The 13,443-nt window shown below is 40.7% G+C and overlaps 1 protein-coding gene across 1 annotated transcript; it reads right to left on the reverse strand.

Moving 5' to 3' along the window:
• Positions 1-3,554: 3,554 nt before the first annotated feature.
• Positions 3,555-12,706, reverse strand: ATPAF1 (ATP synthase mitochondrial F1 complex assembly factor 1). Its single transcript, XM_009695697.1, has 8 exons — positions 12,602-12,706; positions 11,980-12,030; positions 11,179-11,241; positions 9,709-9,759; positions 7,853-7,900; positions 5,727-5,822; positions 5,033-5,140; positions 3,555-4,060 (listed from the first exon to the last, which is right to left on the reverse strand). The coding sequence occupies exons 1-8, from the start codon at positions 12,680-12,682 to the stop codon at positions 3,866-3,868; spliced, it is 693 nt and encodes a 230-aa protein (XP_009693999.1). The 5' UTR covers positions 12,683-12,706; the 3' UTR covers positions 3,555-3,865.
• Positions 12,707-13,443: the final 737 nt, after the last annotated feature.

Below are 13,443 nucleotides of genomic sequence, written 5' to 3' on the forward strand. Positions count from 1 at the left end.
AGCCCACCACATTATCGATGATATAGGAGCAGCCTGTGCATCTAAATGTTTTCTAGCACAAAATTCATCCCAAGCTCTCCAAGCTGAGCAGACAGGCTCATGCAAGCTGTGTGTGTGCCAGTAGCTCGGAATAAGGAGACCAACCTTCCCTCTAGTGGCTGCACAGCACGCAAGCCTCACAGTTGCCTTCTTCCCACACCAAGACTAACAGCATTATTTTCACCAGCCCTTAGGCTCAACGCAGACACTAAGTGCATCAAATCTTACAACCCTATGGGAGTTTTTAGTGGCTTAAAACCAGCACAGCTGACGATTTGCACAAAGCTGCAGATAGACCCAGGTGTCCATGTCCACGTCGCAGCTTGTAGGCACCCATCCCCATGGCCAGCCGGTGCTGAGGCTATGCCAGGCAGCCAGCAGCGCGGTTCATGCACAAGGGCATCCCGGGCACTGGAGAAAGCACACAGCCATGAAACACCGCTGGCCTATTTCTGCAGCAAGGATGGTTTGTGGGGTCAGTTCTTTAGCTGAGTTACTCCCCCTTACAGCAAGCATTCAGTGGGACAGAGGATCAGGCCTAGAGTTTCTCTTGGAACATTTTATTAGGGGTCTTCATCCCAGTTTCAGTCTCATCTCCACTGCAGCAGCAGTCAGCACAGATCTGAGTGTGCTGTTCAAGTCCCAACTGTGGCACAAGCACACATTAGCACATGTATTTCCAAAAGTACTAAAAGTTTCCACTTTTCCATTTACAAATTAGGGAGCTTATTCAACACAGCGTCAAACTTGCACCCTACAACTGGGCCAATGAATATTGAAACAACCCTGTTTTCCATGACCAAGATGCTCTGGTTGATGATGCAGCATCTCAGACTACCGGGCCATCTGCTCTTATAATCTGTATTCCTACACATTAGAATCTGTAAGAATACAGATTATAATCTGTATACAGATCATATAGGAATACAGTAGGAAATAGCTGTGTGAAGCTTTCCCACTCACAACAGCGTTTCAGTGGCACAGTCTATCAGGCTGGCTTCCTGGAGAACACACAGCTGTAACTTTCTGGGGCTGCAGCAAACCCTGTCCTCAGCAGCAGATCTGGGAATACCTCCCAGGAGGGTGTGCAACTTTCTGTTTGGTAAGCTCTCAGCTATCTCCCTGCCATTGCACACACACACACACACACACACCAGTCTAGTCAGCTCTTTGCTCCTCGGGGAGATGCAATACAGCACCAGATCATTGACACCAAGTCAGTCATTTCTGTGCCAAGTGGTCTCACCCTGACATAAGGAGGAAACACGTTACAGTGTGTGCTTCAAGGCACATGAATATACCTGCAGATAAAAGCCCTTGCTCCCTCCATCAGTCCATTGCACCTCTGCCAGGGCCAGAAAAAGCAGTCTCTTGCAAAATGGCTGCAGGGGGTATGATCAACTTTGCCTTTTCAGTTTGGGTCTTATTTAAAAGCCGTTCCAATGCATGCAATGCAAGAAATGTTTCCTTTTCTTGACTTTGTCATTTCTGTCCGTCTTAAACCCCTGGAGAAGTTCTTAGCTTGGGATTAATCACATGATGGGTTGAAAAAACACACTCAAAATTACAGGTAGTGACTGCTACAGAGTTATACTAGAGACTTTGGTCTTCTATGCTCAGAAAGAGGCTCAGGTGTAGATTTGGAAGCCTTGAATTTCATGTCTGTTGCTCATTACTCACCCAGGGATGTTATATTATAGCTATATTAAAAATGAATACAGCAACTTTGACTTCTTCAAAGCAAGACGTGAATAATGAATCAAAACTGCCCTTATTTCAGCAAAGGGAAAATGACAAATGGAGCATGAATGATGTAAAATAATAGAAAGGCTCTTTAATAAAGATGATTTGCTGTTCAGATTGTCACAACCCTACCCACACCTCCCTTGATTATTCCCCTGCTATGCAGACTGCTATGCACACACTCACAGACCCAACACAATCAGAAACAAAAAGATGACATTACCAGGGAGCAAGACCATTTCCTTGCAGCAAAGACCCAAGAGAGGACGTGCCTCTTCTAAAAACATCTTGTAATTCCCTGAATGGACAGGAGTTCACACCCAATGTATACGAGTTGCTGCTAAAATAGACCCCAACAATGAAAACCTTACTATCTACCTTTAGTGCTCAGCTGAACAATGTTCATGTCCAAAGAATGGGCTGAGAAAGTATGGACTGACAGTGAGTATTACACTAACAGGGTCCTACAATTACACTAGCAAACATATTGTGTAAGAGCCCATTAGAATTAATCAAACTGCCATACCAGGTGATGGTTAAGGGTAACACAGAAAATCTGATACCAGCTCTGCCAAAAAAATTGGTCTTCTTCCAACAGAGAGATCGCCATACCAGGTGATGGTTAAGGGTAGCACAGAAAATCTGATACCAGCTCTGCCCAAAAAATTGGTCTTCTTCCAACAGAGAGATAAGTTGTGTACCCTTCTTGCCTCCATTTCTTTCGCAAAGGAGGGACTGCTTGCCAGCTTCAGCAGGCCGATGGGAAGATGCAACATGGCCTGGACACAACAGATAATTAGTGCTAAGGGCAAGTTAGTGCCAGGGATTTGATGTGGACATGGGAAATATTTCAGTGTTGCTACTGGGAAGCTCCTGGCTGTCCTCGGTTTACTTGTCTACCTGTGCTGTGGTGTATGCTGGCAATCCAAGCACAGGCTGCACATCGCACTGCTGCAGTATGCCCTCGTCCACAGACACACTGGCTGCCGCTCCTGGGAATGAAAACAAGAGAAGCTCAAAGCATGAATGCTTTGGGATTCCTTTGTTGAAGGCAGGTTTGAAAAAACCAAACATGCTGCAGTCTGTAAAGCCAGAATCTTACCAACACTACCATGCTAAAGCAGTATGCACATTCATACCAATACATTTTTTTCATGAGTTGTCACTTAGCGATTGAGAAGCCGGTTGGTGGCTCGCTCGCTCTGTTACTAAGTCAGTCCACCTTGCTTTTAATATGGATGGTGCCTTTCCTGAAATGGGAACAAGAGCTATTTTCCGTCCATTCAAATACCATTTGTAGAGTTGGCTGACTAGATGCCAGTCTGAGAAAAATTAATTCTATAAAGCAGGCACTAATTCCTTTACACAATTAAAAAAAATACAGAAAATAAAACCATGTTCATAATACCCTACTCCTCTAGAAAAACACCTCTAAGACTCAAACACAGCAACAGGACAAAATTAAGACATCAATTAAGTAGCACAAAATTCCCAGAACAAATCTAGTCACTCTATTTTTTAATTCTGAGAAAAACCACAGGCCACAGTACACACCTGTGTAAGGAACCTCACATACAAAGTAACAAAGAGGCATCTGTTTTCGACCATTGGTCCTATTCTTTCTTCTTGGTGGACAAGCCTGTATAAATTCCACACAGATTAAAAAGCACTGGACCATGCAATTATAATGGTGGAGGGCATTTAAAATGCATTACTGACAAGAAACATTGGCTGTTAGCTCTCTCCTGATGTCAATATAGTCCACTGCATAGTTCCCTTTCTGTCCCTTTATTTCAGATTTCAAAACCACAGCATGCAGCAGTAAGTTACAGGACAGGAAAACAGCTCCTTCTGAAGCTACACTGAAGTCCAGGGCCCCATTTTGGCAATTAGTTATTGTCGTTCAAATGGCCCAAGTCCTCAGCTTGCATCAGTGCCAGACAGGCTTGACTATCACACTCCCAGGATGTCTCCAGATCCTTCCTGTAACCAAATCAAATTTGTAAAACAAAAAAGAAACAGGACCACCCCATCTAGGAAACCCTCTGCTTGCTGCTGGCTCGCTTCACCCGCAGGTCAGGCTCTACGATTTGTCAGAAACCTGACCAGGTCTCAGTTCTCTTCCAAGTCCACTTTGCTCAAGCTCTGCTATAACTGACATATATTTAAATTCACTGGATCTGTGGTTGAAGGTCTCCACTAATTCGTAGGTCTCGGAACGATCCGTCGCATAGAAAAGCTGCACCTGATTCGCCAAGCACTGTGCTTCATGGACCACCTGCAAGTTAAAACAAAGAATATGTTACCATCAGGTTTTGTTGTATTAGACTATCCCATTGAAAAAGACTCTTCCGAAGCTGAAAGGCTGCAGTCCATCAAATGACTCAATTCCAAGTCACCTTAGTTTAGCATCTCTCTTAACGAACCGCCTTCCTCTTATTCCTGACCTACTTACACACTTTAGCACCATGCCTTTAAACTACTCCCCTGCTGAGCACACTCCTCAGAGGTCAAATACATCTTTCATGATCCCTGCCCACTCTAAGGCACTGGAGTGCACCGAAGTCTCATCTTTCCCTTCTCATGGTTGACCTATTTGCAATAATTGGTTGTTTACTCTGAGATACAACTGGGCAAATGCATTACCAATGACTCCCCTGCACATCGTTTCAGAACTAGTATAAGTAGGTCAGTTGGAGGTGGGATGCTTTAGTTATCTTGTTCTACCAGTATAATCCCTATTGCTATATCCCTAGTCCTAGCACTGTACTATTACAGATATGCAAATAACAGTACACCCACACATAGAGAAAAGAGCAAAGGCTCACAGAAACCTAACACAAAGCTCTGGAGGTCTCCTGACTTGACAAGGAGTGTTAAGCTTCGAAACACTGTTTTCACTTGTTGGCAGGTAGCAACAGGTTTCATCTAAATTTGCTTCCATTAATGAGAAAAACAGAAGCATTTTTACTTTTTTTATTTTTACAATAATAAACTATAAACTATTACCAAAGTAAGGGGGAGGGGGGCGGGGAGAAGAATGCATGAGCTGAAATCACCATATAGACAAAGGCCGATGATTTCCTTCTAGCTTTCCCCAGTATTAAGTAGATTAGGTTAAAGAAATCTAGTAAGTCCATTCTTTGGGAAAGGGTCTTTTAAAGACTTCACTTTAATTTGGTTTTAATTCAAAACTGTAGGAGGATTTGCAGCATAAAATGAAGGAAGCCAATGAGCAGATTTCTCTTACCAAGAACTTGGAGTCCATTTCTGCTGTCATTAGTACTATCCCTTTTTCTTCCTGCAGCTCAGGATAATGGTACAAGACCAACTGGCTAGGAGCTGTTTCACCTTGGGTCTGAAGGAGACAAAGAAACCTGTCAGTAACCCATAAAGCTCTTCAGCTCTATTGCCGATTTGGAGGCTTGATTACAAAACTTAGGAGTATTAACTGCTATGGAGACAGTCATTTTTCAGGGCTTAAGGGTCAGTTCTAATTAAAAGTTCACCATTCCTGGTATTTACAGAAAACAAGGGATTTGCAGAGTTAGGTTGGGTTTTTTCTTGACTAAAGACCATTCTGCATTTAAAAGAACTCACAATTTCCAGAAAGACATTTCATCTTACAGCATCTACTGGTATTTTAAGTAGCTTGCACAAACAGTTCTAAAAAGCTTGGCTCTTGCTTCTAGAGACAATTTGACTTCTACCTCATTCTCCTTTAGATTAGAGACACTTAATACCCATATATTTACAAATTTACCCATAATTAATTTACTAACTTACCCATAATTAATGGCAGTTCTTCCCTGATAATTCTTTTCCAGTTAAGCTAGACAACCTGTTTGTTAAACTATTTAGCAAATATTATATATTGTAATATGCTGACATTATATATTTCTGGATCCTAAGTCATTTTTGGACTTTTTACGCCAACCACTCACCTGAATGTTTATTAGGGAAGTGAAGTGCAATTCTGTTCCTGACCACTGCCCCACAAAGAACTCATAGCCTTCTTTTCTTGGCAAAGCATATAGAAACTGCAGAGAAATGATAAAAAAACCCACAACAATTCTCCCTTTCATAGAACAAAATGATGTCTGTGTCATACTGACCTCCAGCATAAATGCTTTAGCAAGAGAATGACAACAGAAAAAAGGCTTTCTTTGCTCTGCCAGGAGTGACAGGACAGCAGGAACCAGTCTTCCACGAGGACAATAAACCAGCATTACCTTATCAGTATTACTTCATTAGCAAATATGTTGGCACATATTTTTATCACTATTATGTAAGACAGACAAAGGAAAGGACAGGACAGTGGAGAACATTCAGACTCTGACCTTTTTGTTCACTTCTAGAAAATTAACAGCAGAAATGGTAAAATGTAAGACAAGGAGCACTCAGAGTATTTAATCCTGGAATTTCACCAACTGTTCCAGAATAGGCAGCAAGCATTTTCTCTCCACATATTTACAGTCTATTCGGCTCCATAGGCTAGGGACTTGCTCATTTTCCCACACGAAGGGAAAGGACAACAGGGGAGCAGAAAAACATGCAGGATACCTAACTAAATGCCAATGCACTGTACAGAAATGCACTTAAATAACTTTCCAAGCTCCAAGTAGCTCAGGAAGACAGATATATCTGATCTTGCTCTTGGCACGTGAAGTACACAGTACACACCAATCCATCAATCCAGTAAAGTCTCCCATTCAGATCTACAAAAGCACTTCTCTCAAGATAGCTACTTTGTTTTCAGAAAACAATGAAGCATCTAATTTCTGTCTCACCACTGTGAAATTTGCAGAAAGTCCATGCTTCAGCACCCAAATTACTGTAAAAACACATTACTTTCAAGAGAAAACAATACTAACCCAGCAGCACATGGTACAAAACTGCAGAAAGGTATCTTTTAGCTTGTTAGCTGTTCTACTTTTTTGTAGTTTAACTTCTTCAAAGCAACAACACAGGAATGTTCTAACTAAAGCTTACAAGATACTTGCCAACCCACATGAGAAACAATGAACCCAAATCTTGGGACTTCACTCACATTTCTGAAATAACCATATTAAGCATTCTCAGTACTTTATGCTTTGCCATACTGGCATACACCTGAGACACAACCCACAGAGTATTTACTCTGTATCTGTAATAAAGGCTTCGACTACACCCAATTCCCCCCTTCCTTCCCATCACAGCTGCTGAATTACAATGCTCTGCAACAGAGCCTACACTACTAAATTTCGCAGTGCATGCCATATAGTCTTTTTTGACAACTCACACTCCCTTTGAGGTGCATTATTGACACAGCATAGTGCCTGCCCAGTATGGCCTCCATGCAAATAGTTCCTATTAGCTTACCAATGTTTACCTATCACAGATCACTAGCATGGTGAAGAAAGCATGTCGATGCACATTTATGATAAGGAAAAGCAGGCTAATAAATTACAAGGTTTAGCTCCTTCTGTGGACAGAAACCCAACATATTGATTTCTTGTCTTTGCTGATTTATTGTCTTTTTCAGATACTCCTGCCTACCTTCACTGCCAGTAAAGAAATAGAAGAAGAAGGAGGAGCAACTCACACCAATTGTTAAGATAGGAGAACTCACTTTCTCCGTGTACATGCAACATAATGCCATGGTGACATGTAGCTATAGCTAACAACAGTTCCTCCAGGCTAAAGCAAGAATGCTTTAAGCACCAAGGAAAGACATGCAGGGACATCAGTGAAGCTGCCCTAAAAGGCTTGGCTCTTCACAACACTGCATGGAAGAGACTTAACCACAAGACATCAATTCATGGAAACTGGAGGCGTGTGGCTAAATCCATTCCCTGGGAGATTCTGTGCTCTCATTTTTGAACCCTACATATCTTTTATCCAAACTCTTTAATACATATGAATAGCCAGTGATTTAATCTGAACACTACAACAAGTATTTGAACACACTAATTGATCTGATACAATACGCCTGAATACAGGAGGGTCAAAAGTTTATGAATTAGGCTTTAGAAAGGAGAAATGCATTACAGCTATACACCCATGCATTGCAAGTCTCTGCCATACATACCGATGGACATTTCTGGGCTCTCTTCCAGATTAAATCAAACTTCTCTGCCTTTTGGGAAGGAGAAAGAGAAATTTAATTTTCATAACGTAAACATGGATGCACAGTTATTCAGAATCATCTCATTAACCTTTACAGGGTACGACTTCCATCTACAGAAGGTCTCACTGCAGGAACAGCTAACAATGAGTTCATGGAAAAAACTCTATTTAGTTCTTAGTTACCTAAATGTCATCGGTATTCCATTTTAACAATGCTGTTTCTAAGATGCAGCAGCAAACTCCTTGGATCCAAAGCTTTATTCCTTGGAGGTGGGGGGCCCACACTTCAGGCTTACATTACGTCCTCTTTCAGTAATAGCTCCACTGCATCATGTGGTGTCAACAGTTGAGCAAGACGACATAGCCCTGGCCCCAAACTGTGGATTTTACATCATAGTCATCTGTTCTTCAGTATTAAAATGCAGCCTAGACATTTACTCAAATAACATACTTATTGCTTAAGTTTCTATTAAAGCCACAAACATATTTGGGCATCCCTGATGAAACCTGGTAGTCCCATTCATGTGTTCTATGCGTCCCCTCAAATCTTTTGCCTGCTCTTCTCTTCCCAGCACCATATATTAATACGTACCCTAAGGTGTTCAGGAGAGAAAACATGTGCCATTCATCAACATGAAATTCCTCCATGTGCGCTTTTGAGCACTCGAGAATTATGTGAGGCCTTTCTTCCAGCCCACAAAAAGCTTCTGGCAAAAGACAGATGTTACCCCCCCCGATGATATCATGAACTACTTCCTAATGTGCCTACGACATGGTTTGCATTAAAGCCTTAAAAGATTCCAAAGCTCCTCTAAAACAGTGAACCAAAGAACGGTGCCAGCCCCACTAATGAAAGACCTATACCATCTTGACTGGAGTCCCTGGCTTCAGTGCTCTGCTACAGTAAATGTGCAATTCAAGCTATTTTCACAACATCCGCATGTTGGGAAAACTGAAACACGAAGCTGCTTGACTTCAAATCCCACACTGCCATTTTCAGAGCATAGAGCACTTCATACATTTAGAATACAGCCTCCCACCGACTTCAGCTGCAGCTCAAAGGGCCAAATACAATTGCAAATCAGATCCCAGATCTAAATGAGGTTTCAAGAACTCAAGGAACACACAGTTCGTGCCCAACTGTGAAAAGACAGATTTAAGAGATCACAATCACATAGAGACTCTGAAGCAAAGAATAAAAAGAAATCCCCAAAGTGAAGAAAACCTCCTTCAGCCTAATGCAGATTAACAACAATTAACATCTGGTAAAGTTACGAGGAATAAGAAATGAGATCTTATCACAGGAAGCACCATGCAATCTCAATGAAAGACAGTGCTGCCAATAATCTCAAATGTATGAAAGTAAGTCATAAGTGATTAGCCACGTGCAAGTTATTAGCCAAGTGCTCTAGTAGTGCCATATTAAACTTGAATTAGCTGTCTCTGCTGCAGGGAAGAAGGGAAAAAAACGAGCAACTCTGAGAAAAAATTATGTGAAAATACAAATGCTACCTTAATAGATACTAGGGTCCTGTGAAGAGTATTGGATATTCATAATAAAAAAATGCCTGGAAATCCAAGCCAGATGTGCAGAAAAAGATACTAACTTTATTGAGACTGATGTGAGTGAGAAAAAAAGGGATACACATTTTTGGAAACAAAAGTCTTCATCTGGGGCAGTAAGATCACTCAATCCAGAAATAAAGTTCGTTCTTGAAACCTCATTTTCCTTCAATGACTGCTTTTAAAAGGAACAGTTAGAAAGGAAAGCTTTGCACACTGGCCTTTCAAGGGCACAACTACAGGGGAAGTACTTACAGGAATAACAGCATAAACTGTATCTTTTGTGGAAAAATACTGACTCCAAATCTGTAGGAAACAAAAGAGATGAGATACAGTTAAAATCAAGCATCTACCAGCAATACTGAATGCTTTAAGAAGAACTCAATTTCTCATCTAACCTTTGTAAGCACTTTGAGAAGTCAGCTTTCAATCAAGCCTGACTGACTTTCCTGCTAATGCAATACGCTTCTCTTAAGGTCCCAAAGTACTTGTACCAAACAACAGACTTCAACTAGGTAACAGAAATAAGCAATGGGCTCAGAGGTAGCTCAAGATTTACTAGCCATCAGAGTGCTTCTTACATTTTTCCCAACCATCACACTAATGATTTCTAGAGTGTTTGGGTTTGTTTTTTTTTTTAATAAAGAACATATAAAACATTTTCAACAGAAGACAAGTCTTTGCACAATGCTCCTCTGTGTTCACAATCTTTTTCTTCACCACAGCAGGATGGCAATACCTACATAAAAGCTTGAAGTCCTTAATAAATGGACAAGTACAGGTACAGAGTTCAGGACTTTTTCAGCTGCTCTTCCCCAGTTCTACATAACTAAGGAGAATTGTCAGTAAAATGTTTAATCAATGAAACAGAAATAGAGGAACTTGAAGGAAACTCATGAGTTCTCAAATCCACTTCCTGCTATAACTGGTCGCACATCATCCCCTGCAGAGCACAAAACCACTTCTACAATATTCTCAAGCAATCAGGAAAGCAGCTAGGTTTCTGCTCCTCAAGTTGTGCCAGAAGGCTCCTTTGTATGTGTGGCTCCCCTTAAATGATCATGCCTACATAGTTTCTTGCCATACAGTCTGATAAGGAAAAAAACTACCACATCCAACGCAAGCTACACCAGAAATGTGCAACAGATGTGACTTATAACTAGATAAAAGTGAATACAGTGTAAAGCCAAGCAGCTATTAGGGAGAGTAACTTGATTCACACTGTTCTTCAAACAAACAGACCCACCCACCTCCTGCTTACCCTAACCAACTTTGGTATGAGTACGCTGGCTCCTGAATGACAGATAATGCAAACAAAGGTACAGGTGGAAAAAGCTTTGGTTTTTATTCCTGCAAAACAGATGTAGCATAATCCATATAAGCTACTGCTAGGATTTCCCTTTACCTGGCTTCAAACCTGACAGGAGCTTGCTAACGCCAATTCAACTGCTACACATTAAATGGCAACAATAAGAATTACAGCAGAGAGTTTTTGAGTGATCAAGTCCAGATGTATTACTTATCAAGTGGGGACATCCTAGGTGGACTTCTCTATATGGAAAAAACTTTATCTTCTACTACTGATATGCATGTGAATGTGCTTTTCATAAATATACACCCATAGACTGGAAAATAAGACATGGCTAAGTAAAATTTCCATCCTCACATGTAGATTACTATTAAGCACATATGCGGAGCAAACTTTGTTCCATTTAAATCCATCACCTGTCTTATCTCCTCCGCTGATTTTTCTTTCACCATTTCAATATTAAGAATTGAATCCAGTGTCTGCAAGAGAAAGCATAAGGAATTTGGCGTGATGACAGTTCTCTGATTCAAGTGAGAATCCAGGATGAATGGATGCAATTACAGAATACAAAATCAAGCTAGAAGAACTTAATTCAATTTACAGTGTGACTTAGTCCTCTTAATTGCCACAGAAAGTAGTAAATCATAAGCAGTAACACACCAAGAAGTGGATTCACACACTGAGGCAGAATAGAAGAGGTTCTGTCAGGACACAGAACACACTTTTCTCCAGTTGTGGAGATCCCTACTGAAGCTGCAAGAGGAGCTGCAGCCTTTTGCCTCAAGCCATCTCAGACATGTGCTCTGTTGGCAGACGCACACAGAAAGTTTGCCAAAATACAAGAATGTGAAAGAGATTAAAATCATTCTCTTGTCCCTCTCCTGTCTGATCTTTGAAAATACATTTACATGCTGTAAATGCAGCTTAACCCTTTCCATTTATTACTGCAAGCATTCAGAACAGATCCCCTAACTAGTAGGAACTTCCAGGGTGTCAGAGAGAAGGGACAGGATAATAAAACCCAGAGTGCCGGGAGTTTTAAGATTGAACACAATCCCAATAGTAAACTAAAATCTTATACTCCACTGCAGGATAAGGAACATTAGTTTTATGTCAAGAAGTTCTTGGCTGAAACACTGATGGCAGCAATATAAGTTAATGTATACCCTTGATTTGCCAACATGTCTTCTCCTAACACTTAGGTTTGCTTCCCTTACCTTATCCTTTGTGAATCTTCCCTTTGATGTTTTTGTGCCCAAGCCTTCTGCCTAGAAGAAAACATTCTTCTTTAGTTTTTACAGCTGATGTTTTAACACCATTTATTTGCCTTCCTTGCCGTGCATAACAAGTCTGCTGACAAACATCTCCTGAGAAGGAGCTCAAGTTTAAGATACTTGAAGACTGCTGCAGTGCATTCTTAATAAAATAAATGATTGATTAGGAGAAGTAAGTAAGAAGATGAGTAACTTAATGTGAATTATAAATTTCAAGGCCAGAAACGATTAGTTAAAAGCAAACTATTATGCATTTTGGATCCAATATTATTGAACAGTTTTCTTGCATTCACTAAAAGTGATAAATGCAAGATCATGTCGCTCCATTTGACCAAACTAACCTGGAACTAACTAAACACTTAAACATGTCCTTAAGCACAGAATTTACAGTCTTAAAAAGAGCAGAATACTACACTGGAATACAGAACAATACTTTTAGCCACCAGAGTGAAATTGTAGGGCTCCTTACAAACTGGAACGCTCTATGTTTGTAGCATTATGCTGATCCTATATAAATAACATTATAGCTTTAATATACATGAATTACAGAGAAAATTGGTCTTGCCTTTTGCTCCATGCATCTGATAAATTCTCCTTGATTGGAATATCCCACAGGCTGCTTTTTCACTTCATTTCTTTTTTCCATACGGGATTCAAAAACATCTGGACTGGATCTGAATCGGAAAAGAGACTATTAACAGTACTGGGTGATTAACATCATTTAGCGTTTTAAAATATTTACCGTGGTACTGATGCACATTCTTAACTTAAAATTTTTATTTCTTGTTAGTAACACTATCTTTTGTCAAGATGATCATGTTGGGAGACAACTCCCTCATTGACTTGGTGCCAACTGCATGTGAATTTCAAGTCAGCATTTGGCCTAAACCAATTAATTTTCTCATAAGAGTGCAAAGCTAAAAACGACCACCCTCCTCCCAAAAAACCCAGCTCCCCCATCATCACCTCTTCCCAAAAAGCAGCCCGCCCCACACACACACACTGTCCCAAAAGCAGGGTTTGTTCACCCGGTGTGCAATACGCCAATATACACACAGAGCAGAGGTATTTTATTTCATGCCTGTACAGAGATGGGTGCTAGGTGGTAGTCCCACAAAGCTAGCACACCCTTGAAAAATTGCGCAGCAGCTTCCATACAAGATCAAAACTACCCAAAAGCAAAGGAATGGTTACCCATGATTTCATTTGACCAAAAAAAAAAAAAAAAAATCATCTGCACATGCCTCATTACCTAATTACTTCTTTATACTAAGGTGGTCCTAAATAGGCATCTAAAAATCTCCTCCTAGGGGTGTGGTTTTTAGCATTATAATTAGATTATAATGAGCTAATTTCATTTAAAGGACACAATTTCGCAAGTTTCTGGATCCCAACCGTCTGAAACCA

The sequence above is a fragment of the Cariama cristata genome, unplaced genomic scaffold (genome assembly GCF_000690535.1).
Source record: "Cariama cristata isolate BGI_N322 unplaced genomic scaffold, ASM69053v1 scaffold17492, whole genome shotgun sequence".
In the NCBI taxonomy this organism is placed as follows: Eukaryota; Metazoa; Chordata; class Aves; order Cariamiformes; family Cariamidae; genus Cariama; species Cariama cristata.